We start from the raw sequence: 20769 nt of genomic DNA, 5'->3' as shown, positions 1-20769 counted from the left end.
GGCTAGAGAAAGTGGTATGGTTATAGTCTCTAGTAAGAGACTATATTACCCATCTGCCAGTCTGCCAATATTGAGTACTTGCTACTGAGTTTGGGTAGCCACACAAGTGCAAGGATATTGTTAGCAGTTTGCTTTGCTGCCCTGCCCTGCCCTGCCTTGGATATCTTGATAGATGATCTATGTTGGAAACTAGATGGGGGAATGCAATTCTCTTAATTCCCTGGTACCTCCTGGGTGCTTTTTGTTACTATTCTGTGGCATAAATGCCATTTCAATTATTCATATCTTGATTGACACCTTTGTTCCACATTGCCAAAAGTATTTATTTATTTATTGTATTTATTTATTTATTTATTTTGTCACAACATTATATATAAATACATATAATGAAAGAAAACAATAGGGCAAGAACGGTAGGCACTTTTGTGCACTTATGCACGCCCCTTATAGTCCTCTTAGGAATGGGGTGAGGTCAATGGTAGACAGTTTTTGGTTAAAGATTTTGGGAGTTTGAGAAGAGACCACAGTCAGGTAGTGTGTTCCAAGCGTTAACAACTCTGTTACAAAAGTCATATTTTCTGCAATCAAGATTGAAGTGGTTAACATTAAGTTTGAATCTATTGTTTGCTCTTGTATTATTGCGATTGAAGCTGAAGTAGTCTTTAACAGGAAGGACACTACAATAGATGATTCTCTGTGTTAAACACAGGTCATGTCTGAGTCGGTGGAGTTCTAAATTTTCTAATCCCAGGATTTCAAGTCTGGTGGCGTAAGGTATTTTGTTGTTTACAGAGGAGTGGAGGACTCTTCTTGTAAAATATTTCTGGATTGGCAGAAAGCAGGGGGTGCAGTAAATTCCACAATAAGACTCTTGTGCTTATTTATTTATTTATTTTGTCACAACATCATACAAAAAGATTATATAGCATATAAACATATATATGAATAAATATTAGGAGGTATGAGCATATATATATATATATATAGGAAGAAGAAAAGAAAAACAATAGGACAGGAACGGTAGGCACGTTTGTGCGCTTATGCACGCCCCTTATGGTCCTCTTAGGAATGGGGTGAGGCCAATAGTAGAAAGTTTTTGGTTAAAGCTTTTAGGATTATGGGAAGAGATCACAGAGTCAGGTAAAGTATTCCAAGCACTGATGATTCTGTTGCAGAAGTCATATTTTCTGCAATCTAGATTAAAGCGGTTAACATTAAGTTTAAATCTATTGGTTGCCCTTGTATTATTGCAATTAAAGCTGAAGTAGTCTTTGACAGGAAGGACATTACAATAGATGATTCTGTGAGTTAAACTTAGGTCTTGTCGAAGGCGACGGAGTTCCAAGTTTTCTAAGCCTAGGATTTCAAGTCTGGTGGGATAAGGTATTTTGCTTCTTCAAAGGTTGTTTCTAGTTTATGTAGGTTTACACTTTACTACACTTTTTAACTCTATACTTTGCAAGGCCAATGAAGTGTAGAGTCTGCACACATTCAGGGAAAGCTTTTGAAGCACTTATGTAAGTTTACCAAACACTATAGCATTTTTTCATTCATGCCCAAAGGCTTTGCCGAACAGCTTCTTTTCACAGACCCAATCACATGCATCCTGAATTGTCTTTCCCTGACTTAACGTGAGTTCTGCAAAGTAGCTGGATTTTTCTTGAAATTGCAAGCAAAATGTTAAAGTTAGATGCTACTTTATTCAGAGCTGATGAAGAAGAAAAAAATGAACTACCATGCTGTCCATAACTTGAAGGGGATAAAAAAGAAAAGAAATCCCAGTTATCATCCAGTGAGGCATGAGATTAAATTTCATTCAATAAAATGGAAAGGATTCTTATTTTCTCATTTTATGTTTTTCTGACCTTAGAAGCATAAGTATACATTGTAGATGCCCTCAATTCATTACGGTTCTTCTGAAGGGCACATCAAGATCCTAGCCTACACTTTCCTGCCAAATATAGAAGGCGTCCCTTCAATTTGTCATCTATAGTAGCATTTAGGGCCAAGATTATACCTTGTGCCCTTTTGCTTGATCTGGTGGCCTTTAATTATTTCAACTTATTGACTTATGCAAATGATCTGTTTCAAGTTCAATTTGAAAGATCTTTGGAATTTTTTGAACAAATAAAGATTTGTTTTCTTAGCTCAAGGTATTTTCTGTTGCTTAGTGTGGGATTTTTCCTCAGTTTTCTTCATTTGCAAAGGGATGAAAAATTAAGAAATGCTTTCATCTATTTCTGTATTGAAATGACCTATCTTTTAATATTAGGAATAGTTTCTGGTTGCCTTTTTTCCTCCCCTCGCTGGTTCTGAAAGTAATGTTTTCTTCATGGGTCAATGTATTGTGGGAACAGTCATGGATGATAAACCAGGAGCCTCAATCTGAAATCATCAGAAATGACGCATGAAGATTACTTCATTAGTCTGAGGTGTGAAATGCTGAAGCCATTTTGTACATTGACAGAAATGTCTCTAGCAATTGAAAGCAAAGAATACCACAGCATGCCATTAAACATAAATGTATTAAATATTGTTTAAAACCCATTTATTGTGAAACAAACATTTCATTTTGGCCACAAATGTGACAGCAGTTTTCATTAACTGGAAATATTTGGCTTTATTATTGTGTTTATATGTAATGCTATATTCTAGGAAAACCTATCCCACTAAGAGCTGCCCAAATCTTAATTTTCTTTTTCTTCTCTCTCCTTGCTTAGCAGATCTTCCTTCCTTCCTTCCTTCCTTCCTTCCTTCCTTCCTTCCTTCCTTCCTTCCTTCCTTCCTTCCTTCCTTCCTTCCTTCCTTCCCTCTCTTCCTCCCTCCCTCCCAGTTGACCAGAACCTGAGAAAAAAGCCAAACTAAGTCAAGATAAGGCATTAGGCTGCTTGTGCCATGATGTTCTTCTTCCTGGAATGCTTCCTTTCCTGTTTTTCTATGTGGTGCTGAGTGTGCTGGCCTTACAGAACAATGTAATAATAATAATAATAATAATAATAATAATAATAATAATAATAATAATAATAATAATAATAATAATAATAATAATAATAATATGATTTATTTATTTATTATTTATTTATTTATTTATTCGTATTTGTATACCGCCCTATCTCCCAAAGGACTCAGGGCGGTTCACAGGCAAATAAAAAACATTTATGTACAAATTAAGATAACCATTAAAAAACTTATTCTAAAAGCCAAATTATTAAAAATAATATAATAATATAAATATTAAAACCAGTTTAAAACCCCTATAAATTTAAAATCTAGTCCAGTCCTGCACAGATGAATAAATGTGTTTTAAGCTCGCGACGGAAGGTTCGGAGGTCTGGAAGTTGACGAAGTCCTGGGGGGAGTTCGTTCCAGAGGTGGGAGCCCCACAGGGAAGGCCCTTCCCCTGGGCGTTGCCAGACGGCACTGCCTAGCTGACGGCACCCTGAGGAGTCCCTCTCTGTGAGAGCGCACGGGTCGGTGAGAGGCATTCGGTAGCAGTAGGCGGTCCCGTAAGTAACCCGGCCCTATGCCATGGAGCGCTTTAAAGGTGGTTACCAAAACCTTGAAGCACACCCGGAAGGCCACAGGTAGCCAGTGCAGCCTGTGCAGGATAGGTGTCATACGGGAGCCACGAGGGGCTCCCTCTATAACCCGCGCAGCCGCATTCTGAACTAACTGCAGTCTCCGGATGCCCTTCAAGGGGAGCCCCATGTAGAGAGCATTGCAGTAATCCAGGCGAGACGTCACGAGGGCGTGAGTGACCGTGCATAGGGCATCCCGGTCTAGAAAGGGGCGCAACTGGCGCACCAGGCAAACCTGGTAAAAAGCTCTCCTGGAGACGGCCGTCAAATGATCTTCAAAAGACAGCCGTTCATCCAGGAGGACGCCCAAGTTGCGCACCCTCTCCATCGGGGCCAATGACTCGCCCCCAACAGTCAGCCATGGACTCAGCTGACTGTACCGGGATGCCGGCATCCACAGCCACTCTGTCTTGGAGGGATTGAGCTTGAGCCTGTTTCTCCCCATCCAGACCCGTACGGCTTCCAAGCACCGGGACAGCACTTCGATAGCTTCGTTGGGGTGGCCCGGTACAGGCCCGAAAAGTACAGCTGGGTGTCATCAGCGTACAGCTGGTACCTCACACCGAAGCCACTGATGATCTCACCCAGCGGCTTCATATAGATGTTGAACAGAAGAGGCGAGAGGATCGACCCCTGCGGCACCCCACAAGTGAGGCGCCTCGGAGCCGACCTCTGCCCCCCTGTCAACACCGTCTGTGACCGATCGGAGAGATAGGAGGAGAACCACCGATAAACGGTGCCTCCCACTCTCAATCCCCCCAACCGGCGCAGCAGGATACCATGGTCGATGGTATCAAAAGCCGCTGAGAGGTCTAATAGGACCAGGGCAGAGGAACAACCCCTATCCCTGGCCCTCCAGAGATCATCCACCAATGCGACCAAAGCCGTCTCAGTGCTGTAACCGGGCCGGAAACCGGACTGGAACGGGTCTAGATAGACAGTTTCATCCAGGTGTAAGGGAAACTGATATGCCACCATACTCTCTACAACCTTCGCCGCGAAGCGAAGGTTGGAGACCGGACGATAATTACCTAAAACAGCCGGGTCCAGGAAAGGCTTCTTGAGGAGGGGTCTCACCACCGCCTCTTTCAAGGCGGCCGGGAAGACTCCCTCCACCAAGGAAGCGCTCGTAATTGCCTGGAGCCAGCCTCGTGTCATCTCCTGAGTGGCCAGCACCAACCAGGAGGGGCACGGGTCCAGTAAACACGTGGTGGCATTCAGCCTGCCCAACAGCCTGTCCATGTCCTCGGGAGCCACAGGGTCAAACTCATCCCATAAAATGTCACCAAGACCACCCTCAGCCGTCTCACCCGAGTCACCGCAATTTTGGTCCAGACCATCCCGAAGCTGAACGATTTTATCGTATAGATAACCGTTAAACTCCTCAGCACGTCCCTGCAGCGGGTCATCCCGCTCCCCCTGGTGAAGGAGGGAACGAGTCACCTGAAACAGGGCGGCTGGGCGGTTATCTGCCGATGCAATGAGGGAGGAGGCGTAGCTACGCCTCGCTTCCCTCAATGCCACTAGGTAACCCCTATTATAGGACTTCACTAGTGTCCGATCAGCTTCCGAACGGCTAGACCTCCAGGAACTCTCTAGGTGTCTTCTCCGGCGCTTCATCCCTCTCAGCTCCTCGGAGAACCAAGGAGCCAGTTGGGACCTGCGCCGGGTCAGAGGCCGCAAAGGCACGACATGGTCTAAGGCCCTCGCCGCAGCCCGTTCCCAGGCCGCAACAAGTTCCTCAACCGAGCCGTGAGCCAGCCCCTCAGGAAGTGACCCAAGCTCCGTCCGGAACCTCTCCAGGTCCATCAGGCGCCTGGGACGGAACCAACGTATCGGCTCCGTCTCCCTGCGGTGTTGAATGGCGGTCAGAAAGTCCAGGCGAAGGAGAGAGTGATCTGACCATGACAAAGGTTCAATGACTATTTCCTTCAAGTCCAGATCTCTCGACCACTGACCAGAGACAAAAATCAGGTCCAGAGTGCCACCCCCAATGTGAGTAGGGCCATCAACTACTTGGGTCAGGTCCAAGGCCGTCATGGAAGCCGTGAACTCCCGAGCTGCTGTCGATGACGAGCCGGAAGATGGCAAGTTAAAGTCCCCCATGACTAAAAGTCTGGGGGTCTCAACTGCCACCCCCGCAAGCACCTCCAGGAGCTCGGGCAGGGCAGCTGTCACGCAGCAAGGAGCCAGGTACGCGACCAGCAAGCCCATCTGACACCTATGACCCCATCTCACAAAGAGGGATTCGCACCCGGCAATCTGAGGTACAGTGGTCTCCCTCGGCTCTAGGCTCTCTCTAATCACAACCGCCACCCCCCCACCCCTACCCTGAGCCCTCGGCTGATGGAATGCACGGAAACCCGGCGGGCACATCTCAACAAGGGGCACGCCCCCTTCCGTGCCCAACCAGGTTTCCGTAACGCCTATAAGGTCCGCAGCGCCCCCCTGAATAAGATCGTGTATTAGGGGGGCCTTATTGACTACGGACCGTGCGTTGCATAGCATGAGCCGAAGGCCCAGGCTCTGAGGGTCTTGACCATCCGGGGAACGGGAAAAGGATGGGGGATCGGGGCGCGCGATCGCCTGCAAACATCGAACGCGCGCCCCCCCAGGACGATATGATCCCCCCCTTCCGCCATATCTGCCCCTCCCACTTACCGTGCAAATAAAACCACCCTCACCAACAGGAACGCAATCTCCCCCCCTAACCTCCGAACCCATTAAAGGACCGTCACGAGCGCGCGCAAGGACTGGCTCCCCACCCGATGGGCTACCCCCAACGCCCGCCCTAACCCTCCCACCCCTTAGAAAAGCCCTATCTAAAAAACCCCAAAGGCTCTTTTTCTTCGCATGCCACCTCTGTGGATCCCAAGACCCGTCATTGAGGCTGGCCCTTGATAATGAAGCGGGCCATTCCTGCGAGGCGGGGGCACCTCGCAGGCGCAAGAGTTCTAAAGCAGAGTATCGCATATAAATTAAAAGCATAAACAGGAGAAAGAAGACGACGAGAGGTAGTAATGTCTGGGATGGCAAGATGTAATGCCAAGTCCAAATGGATACCCATCTTCCGATATGTCTTAAGATGGTGGCTGGCTTAAAGCTGGTACAAGATGATATGATAGGCAGAAGTAGTCTGATGGTAAAATTATTGCTACTCTGCACAAAGCTCAGTCCTGAAATCCATAACCTAGAAGAGGTGGTACTTCTCTCCCCCGTCAGCGGCGTCACAGATATTTCCAAAATAGATGTTTCCAAAGTAGATGTTTCAGAATAGGGCCCCGATGGTCCTAGTTGGTCTCCAATCATCTTCCCGGAAAGTTCCAAAAATGGCCATGACCTAAAAGTCTCAAGCCAGCCATATAAAGTGCAAGATGACAAGTGCAGATGACCCATGTTACAGATGACAATGTAACTTCCTGGTCCCGGGAAGAAGCAGGCCCAGCTAGGCCAAACCAGGCCGAACTAGGCCGGGACACCTCCAGCAGGGGCCGCAAGGGGGACCCTTCACAGCCCTTCACCTCAGGCCCATCCACCGAATCCAGAAGACGACCTGGGAAAACCAGGAAGAGCCGGAACAGACCCGAAATAGTCCGGGAACGGCAGATGTCCAAAACAGGGTGAGAAACCCAGCCGCGGCTTCCCAACAGCCAAATACAAGCCGCGGCCTCGTCCGTAACCCGATGGCCGCCATCTGCAGCTCGCCCATCCCTGGTCTCATTCCCGGCAGCCGAGAATCCGAAGAGGCCCGCAGACCTCTCCCCCGGCTGCCCGAGAGATGATATACCTGACCGGGGGGCAAAAACCACTTGGCAAGCCACCTGGGTACCGCCGTCCTCTCCTCAATCGCTCAGTTGCTTTCGTCGTCGGCTCCCGCCCGGCCGAGTGATAAGATGGCCGCCGCTCGCAGCTCGCCCTCCCCGGTCTCGTTCTCGGCAGCCGTGAGTCCGAGGAGGTCCGAAGACCCCTCTCACAGCTGCTCAAGAGATGGTACGCCTGACCGGGGGGCGCAGATTGCTCGGCAGACTGCCTGGGCGTCGCCATCCCCTCCTCACACAATCGTCGTCGTCTCCGATCTCCTGTTAAGCCGCCATCTTGCGCATGCGCAGAGCCAATATGATGATGATGATGATGATGATGATGATGATGATGATGATGATGATGATAGTGTAATAGCTCCTGCAAAGTATTGTTGAAGGCTAAAGGAAATGACCTGATAAACCATGAGTTTGAGACTCCTATGATAATCCTGTGGCATATTTATTTTGAGCATGGTGTGTTCCATGAACACAGAAATTCTCTTTGGTTAAATTGGGTTTAGAATTCATCATATTGTGTTAACTCAGTTGAGGATTAAAATAGGATGGGTAGAGACATAGGGACAGGCACAGGCTGTGCAAAATTTCAGTTCAAAACTTCATTTCTAGAATGATTCAGGTGAACCTACATATTGAGTTAACTCCGGCTGAATTATGAAACTGAATCAAAGTTTTTGACTCAATAGATTTTTATGCATCTTTAGATAAAGATGAATAACGTCCAATTTATTCCTTGCAATGGGATGTATTTTTGATTAATACTGACTCTATGATTCTTGTTCCTGATCCCTTTGTCTCAACAGCTGGATCAACATTAATGGATTTTGATAGGAGGGGGCAGCCCCTTCCCATGGATTGCCTTAGGCCAGTAACAAAAGCTGAAAAATTCAAATAAGAGAGAAAAAGCTCTTGATAAATGCTTCCAGTATTTTTATTTCTCCCCAAAAGTTTCAGCAAGGGACAATTTGAAATCAGACAAGAAGCTGGAAAGGCATGATCAATTAAGTCAGAGAAATAAATTAGCAGTTTCCTCAAATTTTCTTGAGGAAATAAAAAATAGACAAATATTAGTTTTTCAAGGGAAGGACTCTTCCTTAATGGTATATTTAATGAAAAGCTCTCTGGGAATATTCCCTTGGGATTTCTTTCCTTAGGTTTCAATGATGAAAAGAAAGTGTGAAAAGATTACAAATGAATGGAAAGAAAGAGGATTGTACAAGAAAAGATAGGCCATACATACATATCATTTGCCTTTTTTGTAACTAAAGTGCAAGGAGCTCATATTCTGGTCTTAAAGATCTCTGTGGAATTCTCTTCTGCTTTTAAATAATTTTTAAATCAAAACATCTTCAAACTGAAGGAGGGGAGGATAATTTCACTAGCCAGCAGCTTTTTTCTTGCATGTTTGTGCTTGGAGGTTTTTTAGGATGAGGCAGAATGAGGGAAGAATATAGGATTAGGAATTTTTCATTCATCTTTTCAGCCACAAAACTATTGTTTTTGCTTGTTTCAAAGTAAGACAAACTGTATTACACTTTTAGGCAATTGTACTGCCTTTTTCTTTTAAGTACAGCTGGAAAAAACTTGAAGAGTGAAAAAAGAGTGAAAGAGCTGCTCATGAACTAATAGCTGTAGATTGCTCACAAGTGCTTTGAGCAATTTATCTCTATTGTAGTGGAATTAAGTGACAAGCAATGGGCAATTTCTGAAATTGAAATTAGTTCTCAATCTAGATGGCTGTAATTGAAATTTGGGATTGGTTCATATTGAAACTATCTGAAACTTGGGCTAAAAATTATCTGATGATGTACATCATAACTTCTAAACGAGTTTTTTAGGATTCTCCAAACTTATCCACTGCCATTAGGTATATCCAAGTAATTTTTCATCATTTGATGTCATATCAGAATTACATAGTCTTGGTTAATGCTTGGAATTGTACCACTAAATAAATACACTCTACTGTGGTGTATCTTCACAGTTTTAGTAAGTGTAGGCAAGGTTTTTTTTACAAAGCCTATTTTAATGTTCTTCCTTTTGCACTGTTTATTGTCAGAAACTTTGTCTTAGCAACTCTAGGGAGGTGGGGAAATTGCCCATATCTTGCCTGTTTTATGATATTCTGAGGCATGTTTTGATCTTCCCCCTTATTCCCAAAATTGAAGACCAGATAAATTGTAAATACATTATCTTTTGAGGGATTCTTCAGTTACATTTCAGGTTGCAAAATATTCTAACAAGCCATACAGTTCTGCAAAACTTACTTTTAGATGTATTGCCTTATTGTTACACATACTTTTGGAGAATGGTTTCCAGTAGCAATTTCTTGTTTTTATTTGTAATGCTGATCCATGTAATATAGGAGAAATAATATCACATCAGTGTTCCAGAGCTAGTAGAAAAGTGAGCATCAACAAATGTTTTATGAATCTAAAGGGGTGCAATATTTTTCCTCCTGTCACTGTCCAACACATTTTTACAACCTTCAATTTTTTTTTCAAAAATAAATCAACAGAGGGATATTACAATAACAATTACATACATAGTATTCAGGCATTGAAATATATTTTCATCTTGAAGTATTTCAACTTTGAAACAGCTGTTTCAATTGTTTTGGATTCAAACCAAAATGCATTTTGACCTCAGAACAAAGCACATCAGTTTGAAATAATGCTTAGTTATTTCAAATGGCATCATTCTAAATGTCCCAGTCATAAAAAAATACAATCTCAAAATAGGTCATTTTAACCCCCAAATGGCACTTTTAAATGACCTGAAAACTGTATAGTCTGAAACTTGATTTTGGGCTTAGAAGTCAGTCAGCTTCCATTACTGAGAATGGACTTGAATCTGGGTTTCCCCATTCCTAATCTATTACTTCATCACAATTCCACACTACCTCTCTTTGGACTATTCTGATGTTTCTTTTGTGTATATAATATTTATATAGCATTTTGTTTATTGAAATAATAACTCTATATTGAGTGTGCAAAGTGACATAGGAAGAAAAATAGATTTTAGATTTGAAAATCACGCCTTTACTGTGTTCATAAATAACTCAAGGCAGAAGGATATATATATTTCTCCTTCCTCCTCCTATTTTCCCCACAACAACAATCCTGTGATGAAATGAAAAAACTTGCTATAGCCAACTCATCTTGGCTATCTTGCCACAACCATCTCATGGCAGCCAACTCACTGTGGAACAATTTAACAGATTAACAGAGTTGGAAGGGACCTAATAGGTCATCTAGTCCAACCCCCCACTCAAGCAGGAGACCCTATACCATTTCTGACAAATGGCAGTCCAATCTTTTCTTGAAAGTCTCAAGTGATGAAGCTCCCACAACTTCCAAAGGCAACTTCTGTTCCATTCGTTGATTGTTCTCACTCTTAGAAAATTCCTCCTCATTTCTAGGTTGAATCTCTCCTTGGTCAGTTTCCATCCATTTTTCCTTATCTGGCCTTCAGGTGCTTTGGAAAACAGCTTGACCCCCTCCTCTCTGAGGCAGCCCCTCAAGTATTGGAAGATGGCTATCATGTCTCCCCTGGTCCTTCTCTTCACTAGAAGTTCTTTTCACAATTTATTGCTGGACAACTCACCATAGGACAGTTCCACATGTTGTGGCCAGCAGAGCTAGCTGCAGAGTCAGATGAGGAGGTTGAGGGAGAGCCTGGGTCAGCTTCGGAGTCTTTGGAAGGCTCTGATAAGGAAACAGTATAAGAGACCAAGGCAGAGCTGGGGATTTCTGTCCTCTCCCAGGTAGAGAGACAGTTGTCTTTGGGGCCTGAGCTGGGTGAGGGGGACGAACGGATGGGATCCATCCCAGATATGTGTATGTGTAGAGAGGAAGGGAGAGGAGAGCAAAGGAAAGCAGTAAGCCAGATCTCAGGGAAAAACAGATGTAGGCACTAGCCAGCCCCTCCCTGGCTAGGAAATCAATAGTAGGGGTTTGGGGGTAGCCAGTTGTTACAGACAACCATTCATTTTCTAGTATACAGAAACAATTCAGATTCCTTGGCCAGAACCAGGTTTGTTGGGACTAATTACATTTGGTTTTTGTTCATCCATGTGAATAAAAGACTGTTCCTGCCATTTTGAAAAGGGGTTTGTTTTACTTGTGAGTAAGCAGCTTATTACTTATGAGGGCTGGGTCAAAACAACACAATAAATATTATCTGCCATGGTTTTATGACATTATTTCTATCGACAGAAATGGAAATAATGTAGACAAACCAGTGGTGAATAACATTTATCACTTTGAGTTATCCTGCATGAATTGTCCCACAGTGAGTTGTCAAGATGGTCACATGAGATGGCGGTGAGATGGTTACATGAGACGATTGTACCAGGTTAGCTGTGGTAAGATGGATGGAGTGAGATGACCATGCCAGATTGCCTCTGTCAAAATGACCTTGGCAAGTTGGCTGTGGTGAAAAAGCAATGACAAGTTAGTCATGGTGAGTTGTCCAAACCCATCCTGTGAGTGAATTAAGCTAAGAGAGAGGTGTGCCTCAAAGTCACTGAACCAGTTTTTATGCCTACAACAGGACTACAATTTACAGTCTCATGGTGATTGGACCAAAGTCCACCACTTGGCTTTCATGCCTAAGGTGGGACTGGAACTCACAGTCTCCTGTGATTGGCCAAAGTCATCCAAGTAGAATTGAATACAAAACTGCCTTACATATGGCAAATTTTTAGCACTGCATTTTCTGCTTTTATGACTACAATAGTAGCTTGGCAGAACAGAAATATTTCTCATTTTGATCTGGAATTGGCAGGAATTGGATTGAGGAACTTGCACAAAGAACATAGATCCTCTTCCCCTAAGCTGTAAATGTTTCAGACTTCACTTGCATTATTGCTTATTGCATTCATATTTTATCGTTTCTACAACGTGTTGGGAATAACATGCATACTCCTGGCCTCTAGAAAATTAAGCAGGCTCACCTGAGGCAGATGGCTATAATTTCATTTTGCTAAACAGCTACACAGTTTTTGAATTATTCAGTTCTGCTTTTAGATAAGTTGATGGCAGCTATTGCCAAAAGAGCAGCATCTCTAATCATTAGGGTTAGGGGAGAAATTTGTTTGGGTCACTTTTCAATATAAATGTTAGACTTTCTGAGCTAATGTACAAAGTGGAATGCAAATGTCTTCATTTTTCACACTTCTCCAAATTCTGTGGTGCAATGCTTTCATTAAAAAAATATAAAGTGCACACATTATGGGAAAGGTCTGTGAAAGTCCAATAATAAGAGCAAATTGCTTGGAAAAAAATGTGCATATTAGAGAAGGACTCATTCAAGAATGCATTTTCATGAAGGCTTTTTTTTTTTAAAAAAAAATACAAAGTGGAAAGAAAAAAAAACATATTTAAACACAGTCCCAAAGGTGTTTCCCCCCCCCCCCCAAAGGCTACTGGATTTTCTTTTTGTTTTCTCTTTGAAAACGTTCCGCTTCTCATCCAAGAATCTTCTTCCGTTCTAACTGAATGGTGGGGAATGAATGAAGAAGCTTCTTGGATAAAAAGCTAAATGTTTTCAAAGTGGGGGGAAAAAGAAGAAAGGCCAATTGCCTTTTGGAAAAAAAGCACCTTTGGGATAACCAATGATTAAGAATCTCCATAAACATACAAACCTACGTGCAATCATTGTATATTTAGGAAGTGCAATAAACATTTTCCCCAATTCCATGGTATGGTATGCCAGAATGAAATAACGTCAACAATTACCAAACTTAAAGTCTTATAAGCATCCATTTCAAAATGTTTCCTAACTGAAAAATCACAGACACATATCTTTAAGCAAGTTCCATAAGAATGATTATGGGGGGAAGCACCTATATTAGCACAAGGAAATGCAAATATGTATGTGTCTCCATGTAATACAGAATGTTGATAAACAAAATAACACAAACACCATTTAAAAATTGATTGATATATTTTTAATCATGGTGTTACCACAATCTATACTTCTAAATATACTTATCTAATCTATATCAGTAGCTAAAAGGTACAACTTAAATTAAATATGAAGAGGGAAAATCAATATAGTTTTGCTGCTGTTTTTGGTGAAAAAAATACTTTCTTCACTTTAATGATCATCAGTATTTCCATACTGCTTTTCATATAAGGTGAAGTCTCAAAAACATTTGTAAAATATATTTGGACACATTTTATCAATTCCCATACCTATGTATTAGAACAGGGGTCACCAACCTTTCGGACCTCAGGGACCACTAAATTCATAATTTTAAATCCCGTATGATATAATATGATCTGCCTAATGACCAGCTGGGTGGGCATGGCTAGGTGGTCATGTGACTGGGTAGGCGTGGCCAACTTGATGTCATTCATGTCAAGGGGCGCCTCGCTGGTCTCTACTCGCCCCTCCCCTCCCACCCACTCCTCGTCTGCCCGCCCAGGCTCCTTAGGGCCCACACAGGAAGCAGTTGCTGGAGCTAAGCAGCCACCACAAGAAAGAGTTGGCAAAACAGGTGGCTCAATTTAAACTGGATCTGACCAAGAAGGAGGCTCAGCAGAAGCACCTCACTGAAGACTACAAGCAGAGGGAAGACCTGCAGGAGTGCAAGGCTAGGTACCGCCGCCTGGAGGCTCAGCGGGCTGAGATGTCCTTCCTGTCGAAGACTACTTCAGCTTCAATTGCAACAATACACGAGCACACAATAGATTTAAGCTTAATGTTAACCGCTCCAATCTTGATTGCAGAAAATATGACTTCAGTAACAGAGTTGTTAATGTTTGGAATAAACTACCTGACTTTGTGGTCTCTTCCCAAAATCCCCACAGCTTCAACCAAAAACTGTCTACTATTGACCTCACCCCATTTCTAAGAGGTCTGTAAGGGGCATGCATAAGAGCACAAGCATGCCTACCGTTCCTGTCCTATTGTTTCCTTTCGTTATATCCAATTAATATAGTTATTACATACTCATATATATGCTTATATATTGTATAGTTATTACATGCTTATGCTTGTATATACTGTGTGACAAAAATAAATAAATAAATAAATAAATAAATAAATAAATAAATAAATAAATAAATAAATAAATAAATAAATAAAAATAAAGAGATGGTCAGTCAGTTCCAGGCCATAATGCAGTCCCCCTGGAACAAGTTCCTCTGGCTCTTCGCCACCAGCGGCATTTTCCTCCAGCCTTCACCCAAAGCCCCGCACCAGGACTCTGAAGCAGACCCTGAGTCAAAATTTCTGCCCCCCTGCCCAACCCACACAAAAAGACCCCGAAGGGGGAGACTCTTCAGCAAGTGTTCATTGCATGTATTCGGCCAAGGGCCCGTAGTCTGAGGACCCCTGATTTAGTGCAATATAAAAAAATGCAAATAATTTTTCTGCAGACCACCAAAATTTTCTCATGGACCACCAGTATTCTACGGACCACCAGTTGGTGAACCCTGTATTAGAATATATTTAATGTTGCACCCTGTTGTTCTTAATAAACTGCCTAATCTATGCAATTCCCTAATGCTTAGATTATCATATTCAAGGATAGATAAATGTGTTTCGGGGGTCAGAAATTGCATCATAAAAATCTGGAAATCATTAAAGGAAAGCTTCAATTTATTTCACATATGGACTTAGAAAGAATTTGATATATTCTTTACAACAAAACAGTATTAAACTCTCCTCAAATTCTAGCCTACTTTTGCCTGGGTAAAACAGCAAGTTCTATCTTTGCCCATTCCAAAATTGGTTTAGTTATTTTGGCATAAAGGCAGAAGATCTGATGGGACATTTCTTCCTCCTAGATAATAAAATGTATAGCAGAAATGATTTAATAATTCATTGCCCAATCAATTGTCCAAGGCAGTTGACTGATTCAAGGCACCTCTATAACTTTCTGGTTTGGTTCTGCAACCCAACAAGACACACACAGACTTCTGAGAATAATTAAAACTGCAGAAAAAACAGTTACTACCAATCTGCCTTCCATTGAGGACCTGTATACTGGACGAGTCAAAAAGAGGGCTGTGAAAATATTTACAGACCCCTCACATCCCGGACATAAACTGTTTCAATGCCTACCCTCAAAACGACGCTATAGAGCACTGCACACCAATACAGCTAAGACACAAGAACAGTTTATTCCTGAGCACCATCACTCTGCTAAACAAATAATTCCCTCAACACTGTCACACTAGTTACTAAGTCTGCATTACTATTAATCTTCTCATCGTTCCAATCACCCATCTCCTCCCACTTATGACTGTATGACTGTAAACTTGTTGCTGGTATCCTTAAGATTTATATTGACTGTTTCCCTATGACTCTCATTAAGTGTTGTACCTTATGATTGTTGACAAATGTATCTTTTCTTTTATGTACACCGAGAGCGTATGCACCAAGACAAATTCCTTGTGTCCCCAATCACACTTGGCCAATAAAGAATTCTATTCTATTCTATTCTACTGAAGTGTACATCACACATACATTTTATCTGACCAAAACTATTAGCGTTCAACATCCTGCTTAGCAGGATAACTCCACCTGTTTCTGTTTAATTGCCCACTTACAAATTATTCATACTGTTTTTTTGCTTGAAGATTGTGCTCAAAAATATCCATTTTGTTGGAATTTTGACAAAATTTCTGCCTGTCTCTTCAGATATTCCTTGTAATGCTTCTCTATAAGTTTCAATTCATTTTCCTCTATGAAAGCCTTGTTTTGCTTCTTTTTTAATTTAAGAGCTGTTGCTGATGCATCCTCTAGCTGCCTGCATAATCTCAGACATGGATTTATGTTAACATGAGCCTGTAAACTGCTGTGAAAGCATTTGCAAGTTTCTGGAATGTACATTTCATTAGAAGAGACGAAAAAATGTAATTTTTAAAAAATCCTTTCCATTAGTAAAATACATTGGTTTTTTCCATGATTCCAAAGGAAAATCAAATCAAAATTATCAATCTGAATTGAACACACACACACACACACACACACGTGTGCAGTCATTCCCCCCACCCCCCAGAGTGTTAGGAAAAAGTTGGGGAGATAAATTCTCTACTACTCATTTGATTGTTGGGGGAATTGTTGTAGAGGGATTGCAAAAGCTATTCGAATGCTAAAAAATGAAAGATGTATGAGATGCTTCTCTTTTAAACAAGAAACCATTTTCAGTATATCAGGTTTGTCTATAAATTCAGTGGCCTATTTGTTTTGCCTAGATTTTCTTGAGTGGTGTTTAATGTTATTTTTATTTTATTCATTATAAAAGCATTCTCCCACTTTCCATTAAAAGTAATCCCCAAATGACATACAATAGAACAGAACCAATAAAATGGTTAAAAAATCACACTACTTAAAGCCTAAAAAATAGCATCATAAAAACAAGAGCAATATACTAAATGACCAAGAAATGTAAGTTCAACCAATAGCTTGGTCAAATAAATAGCTTTGTAGCTGACACTAAAAGCTAAGAAGATTCCACATCAACTGTAACTGAACAGGGAGACTATTTTACAGTTGGCACACTTTTATCAAGATCATTCTCTATTTGGGTGTGAATGTCTACACATTTGTTAAAGTATTTCTTCTGGATGGGTGGGTAGGCAAGAGAAAAAGTGATTGTGAAATATTCAGATTCTTTAAGCTATGTGTTCTGATTTATTGCATCCACTGTTTATAATTAGTGAAAAAAGCCCTTTAAAAGGTTTACCTGCATCCTATTTTTCCCTAAATGAAATAATAATATTGGATTGTTTAGAATTTGATATTTTTAACCCACCATTATTATTTTTATTATCCCACCATTATTATTTTTAAATAACTCAAGGAGGCAAACATAGTTTATACTCTTTCCTCCTCCTATTTTTCTCCACAACAACACTCTGAGATGAGTTGGACTACAGGAAATGACTGGTCCAATGTCACCCATCCAACTTTCATGTCTATAGCAGCACTAGAACTCACCATCTCATGATTGGCTTAAAGTCACCCAGCCAGTATTCATGCCTAGAGTTGGACTAGAACACCATCTCCTGATATCTAATCTGGTTCCTTAACTACTGGGCCAAACTGGCTCTACAATGGGTATGCTAATTACTTTCACCATGACTATTTATTTACTATTCAGTTTAGTCATTCTTTAAAGGGTCTATAAGTTGAGGTTCCAGGTTAAACCCTGAAGGGATCGTTACTCAACTGTCTGCTCCAACTACTGTGAACACACACTAAGTGAAAATCCTTTCAGGCCCTTAATTGCTCCAAATGTTTAGGGTTTTATAACAGAATAATGTATGCCTCTTTTTTCAATTCAGTCATTGTATGAGATCTCTAGTTAGGGAAACCTTCTACAGAACTATATATTTGGAAAGAAGCCTATTCTCATTTTATAAAGAAAGACATTTAAAAAAAAATAACAAAAACACTCACTCCTTTTGAGAACTGTTGTGAGTACTACTGCTGTCTTCTTGTAGAGCCTCTGAAGAGGTGATAGGGTGACAGCTAACCTGCAGAAGAGGTGATGAAGATTTGGGCTGTAGTTCCTCAGGGAGGCCTTGGACTCTCTTCCAAATCTCATGGCAAGCTTTATCCAAACTGTCCTGGGGAGTGTTGTGGTGGATCCAGATGTGTCTTGGGAATGGGCCTAGAGGGAAAGGGCCTTTGGAGTTGACTGCTGAACACTGAATATTACTCCTACTTGTTAGCATCTCACTTTGAACATCAAGAAACAGGAAGAATTTTTTTACAAAACAGGAGAGGGGGCCATAAACTTTTTTTGTTGTATGTACATGTTCGTTAATATAGTATGACTTCTTTTAGATGGCCTAGAATGGAATACATGGCAACAAACCTAGGTAGCCAAGTAACCATGGAATACTTGTAGAAAGCCAACTGATAGGGATAGCAATTGATTTAGTCATACTGAGACTCAAAGATCTAGCAAAAGGGGAAGATGAGATTATGTTGTCTCTGAAGAAGTATAAAGTACATATACAGGCTGAAACTAGGTTTACTTCCTCCAACTGATATATCTAAATCTGCTTGCCATCAAAGGTATTTTTTCCTCTTTTTTTTTTGGATGGTTTTTCAAATAAAAATATTAGATGTTTACTATATGCTCAGAGAAATGATCCATCGAATTAACTCTTATTTATTATTACTATTCATCTACACTATGCAGTTTAATATAAATAGAAGAAAGTCAGGGTTGAGCACTAGAGTGTTTGCTATGTAACATGTAAACAAATATAGAAAAAGAAAAATGAAAGGGAATGGATGTGAGTTTATTGATAATTTTTGGGTAAGAAGTTAAGCCAAACTCTTCATTAGACATTCTGAAAAGGATCTGAGGGGGAAAAAAGTGGAACTAAAAAACCTATTTTTCAATGGCTTTCAAGGGGCAGTGGCCATTTTTAAAAAAATAAAAACCACCATAGTTGTGCCTTTAAGTAACAATGGAGTGAAATCCAGGTTGACAAGTTACAAGTGGTTTAGTAAGAATGCTCCAGAAGACCAGACAGGTCACGTTATTCAAGTTCATCCAGCTTCCTAGACACAGGTCTTCAAATAGGAAGACAGAAACTCAGGGCATGAAAACAATAAACATCAAAATACTTTTTTGTTCAGGATATACTATTTAACTAAAAATGCTCTCTAATTAGTCAACTATTTTTTTTAAAAAAATATCAAACTATTTTAAAGCAAATGCTTAGGGTGGAACCTCTCTATCAGAGATGGCAAACATAGCCATCAACATTGTGTGGCTTTATGCATCAAAGAATTTGACTTCAAAATTAGAGTTTTTATCATAAATTATGTCAAGTGAGCTCTTATTTGTAACAATTCAAAATTAAGCCTCACATGTCTAATATGACATGCTTTGGGGGAGGCGTTGCTTTCAACTCCATGGAGAAGTCAAGTCCCTGCAGTTTTCTGGCAAAATTTTCTGGCAAAAGTTTTAGAAGTAGCCTGCCCTGCTTCCTCGGGCTGAGAAAGACTGGCCCAAGAGTTTGTACATAAAACAGAACAAAAACTCACCGTCTCCTGGTTTCCAGCCCAGTGCCTTAACCACTACACCGAACTATTTCTCATATATCTATAACATATATCTATACAACATGCATATATAATGGTTGCTCTTAATAGCAATACAGACCAAACACAGACCAAATCTGCATATCATACTAAGCATAACTTTTAAAACAAGTAAATCCAACCATCCATTGTGGTTTAATGTGGTCTTTGGAAACCTAGACATTGTAATGGAACTAATAACAGTGCAAACAAACCATGGCTTTATGCAGCCTTTAAATCTAGCTACAAGCTATAGAGAGGTATGTTCTATTGATTTCAGGTGGACTTAAATAAATTTACAATGGATTGCAATTTACAACTTGTTATTTTTATTAGTTCTCATCTCACGCAGGGAAAGCCTACTCACAAGACTCTCTTAATTTTAATTGGTAAAATTGAACCTCAAGCAGAGGAGGGAAATGTTATATTGTTTTCAACTTAAAAGCATAATAGTTCAGACACATTTCTGGACAGCTTGGTTCCTCCGTTTCTTGTCCATGTTTTGACTGTAGGTGGCAATACAGAGCAATATTAGTTTATTATTTTTGTTTTTGGACAATGTCATGAAAAGTGGACTTATACAAGCTAAACCTTTTAAGCTACTATATTATGTGACATATGTTTACACTGATAAGGAATAATATTTGTGGTTCCATTTTCCTTTCATTTTGCAAGCCTTGCATGTGTATACACACACACACACATAATTGGTTCACACTTTAAGGATTAGCAGTTACTCAAAAAAATATCCAAAGTGCTAAATGTTATGTGAAATGATCCTACCCCCATCACTTATAGAAGGGGAATGATACAAAAAAAAAACGGGGGGGGGATGATGTTATTGGAAATAAGTTTCAAAACTAAAGACAAAAAAATGAGAGGAAATGGCTATTAAAACAAATGGCTGTAGCGGAAAAACAGCTTCAGTGGAGGCATTTGACTCCAACTTTACACCTATCCCCTAGATCTCTTTGAAATGGATCATTCCAGTTTTGCCTTTGACAAAATGTAGAAATTGGACTTTATACTGTAGAATCAGAAGACAAGATTATCTTCCTCAGAGTCCATTTGTTTTGTTTTTTTTATAACTTGAAAAAAATGAGAAAAAGACAGCACAAAGCTGTCTTTATTGTTGAGAATAAAGTAATGGACAAATTTACCATTTACCCAGAATAGTTGTGGTAATGCCATGCTATCATGGCATGCTTTGTGCTGTCTTTTTCTCATTTTTGTCACTTTTTTCAAGTTATTATTATATATTATTCAAGTTTAAAGTTGAGATTGAGAAGATTATGCTACTTGGGAAATTCATT

The 20769-nt window shown here is 40.9% G+C and overlaps 1 protein-coding gene across 1 annotated transcript in view; it reads right to left on the bottom strand.

The window, feature by feature from the left end:
- Nucleotides 1–18090, bottom strand: part of C10H1orf94 (chromosome 10 C1orf94 homolog) — a 52080-nt gene extending 33990 nt beyond the window's left edge. Inside the window, exon 1 of the mRNA XM_058195819.1 lies at nt 17813–18090. Within this exon, the coding sequence (XP_058051802.1) occupies nt 17813–18090 (278 nt within the window). The remainder of the gene's footprint in view (nt 1–17812) is intronic.
- Nucleotides 18091–20769: the final 2679 nt, after the last annotated feature.

This window comes from Ahaetulla prasina, chromosome 10 (assembly GCF_028640845.1).
Source record: "Ahaetulla prasina isolate Xishuangbanna chromosome 10, ASM2864084v1, whole genome shotgun sequence".
In the NCBI taxonomy this organism is placed as follows: domain Eukaryota; kingdom Metazoa; phylum Chordata; class Lepidosauria; order Squamata; family Colubridae; genus Ahaetulla; species Ahaetulla prasina.
Note: the sequence above shows the minus strand (reverse complement) of the source record. Positions and strands in the feature narration are given on the sequence as shown.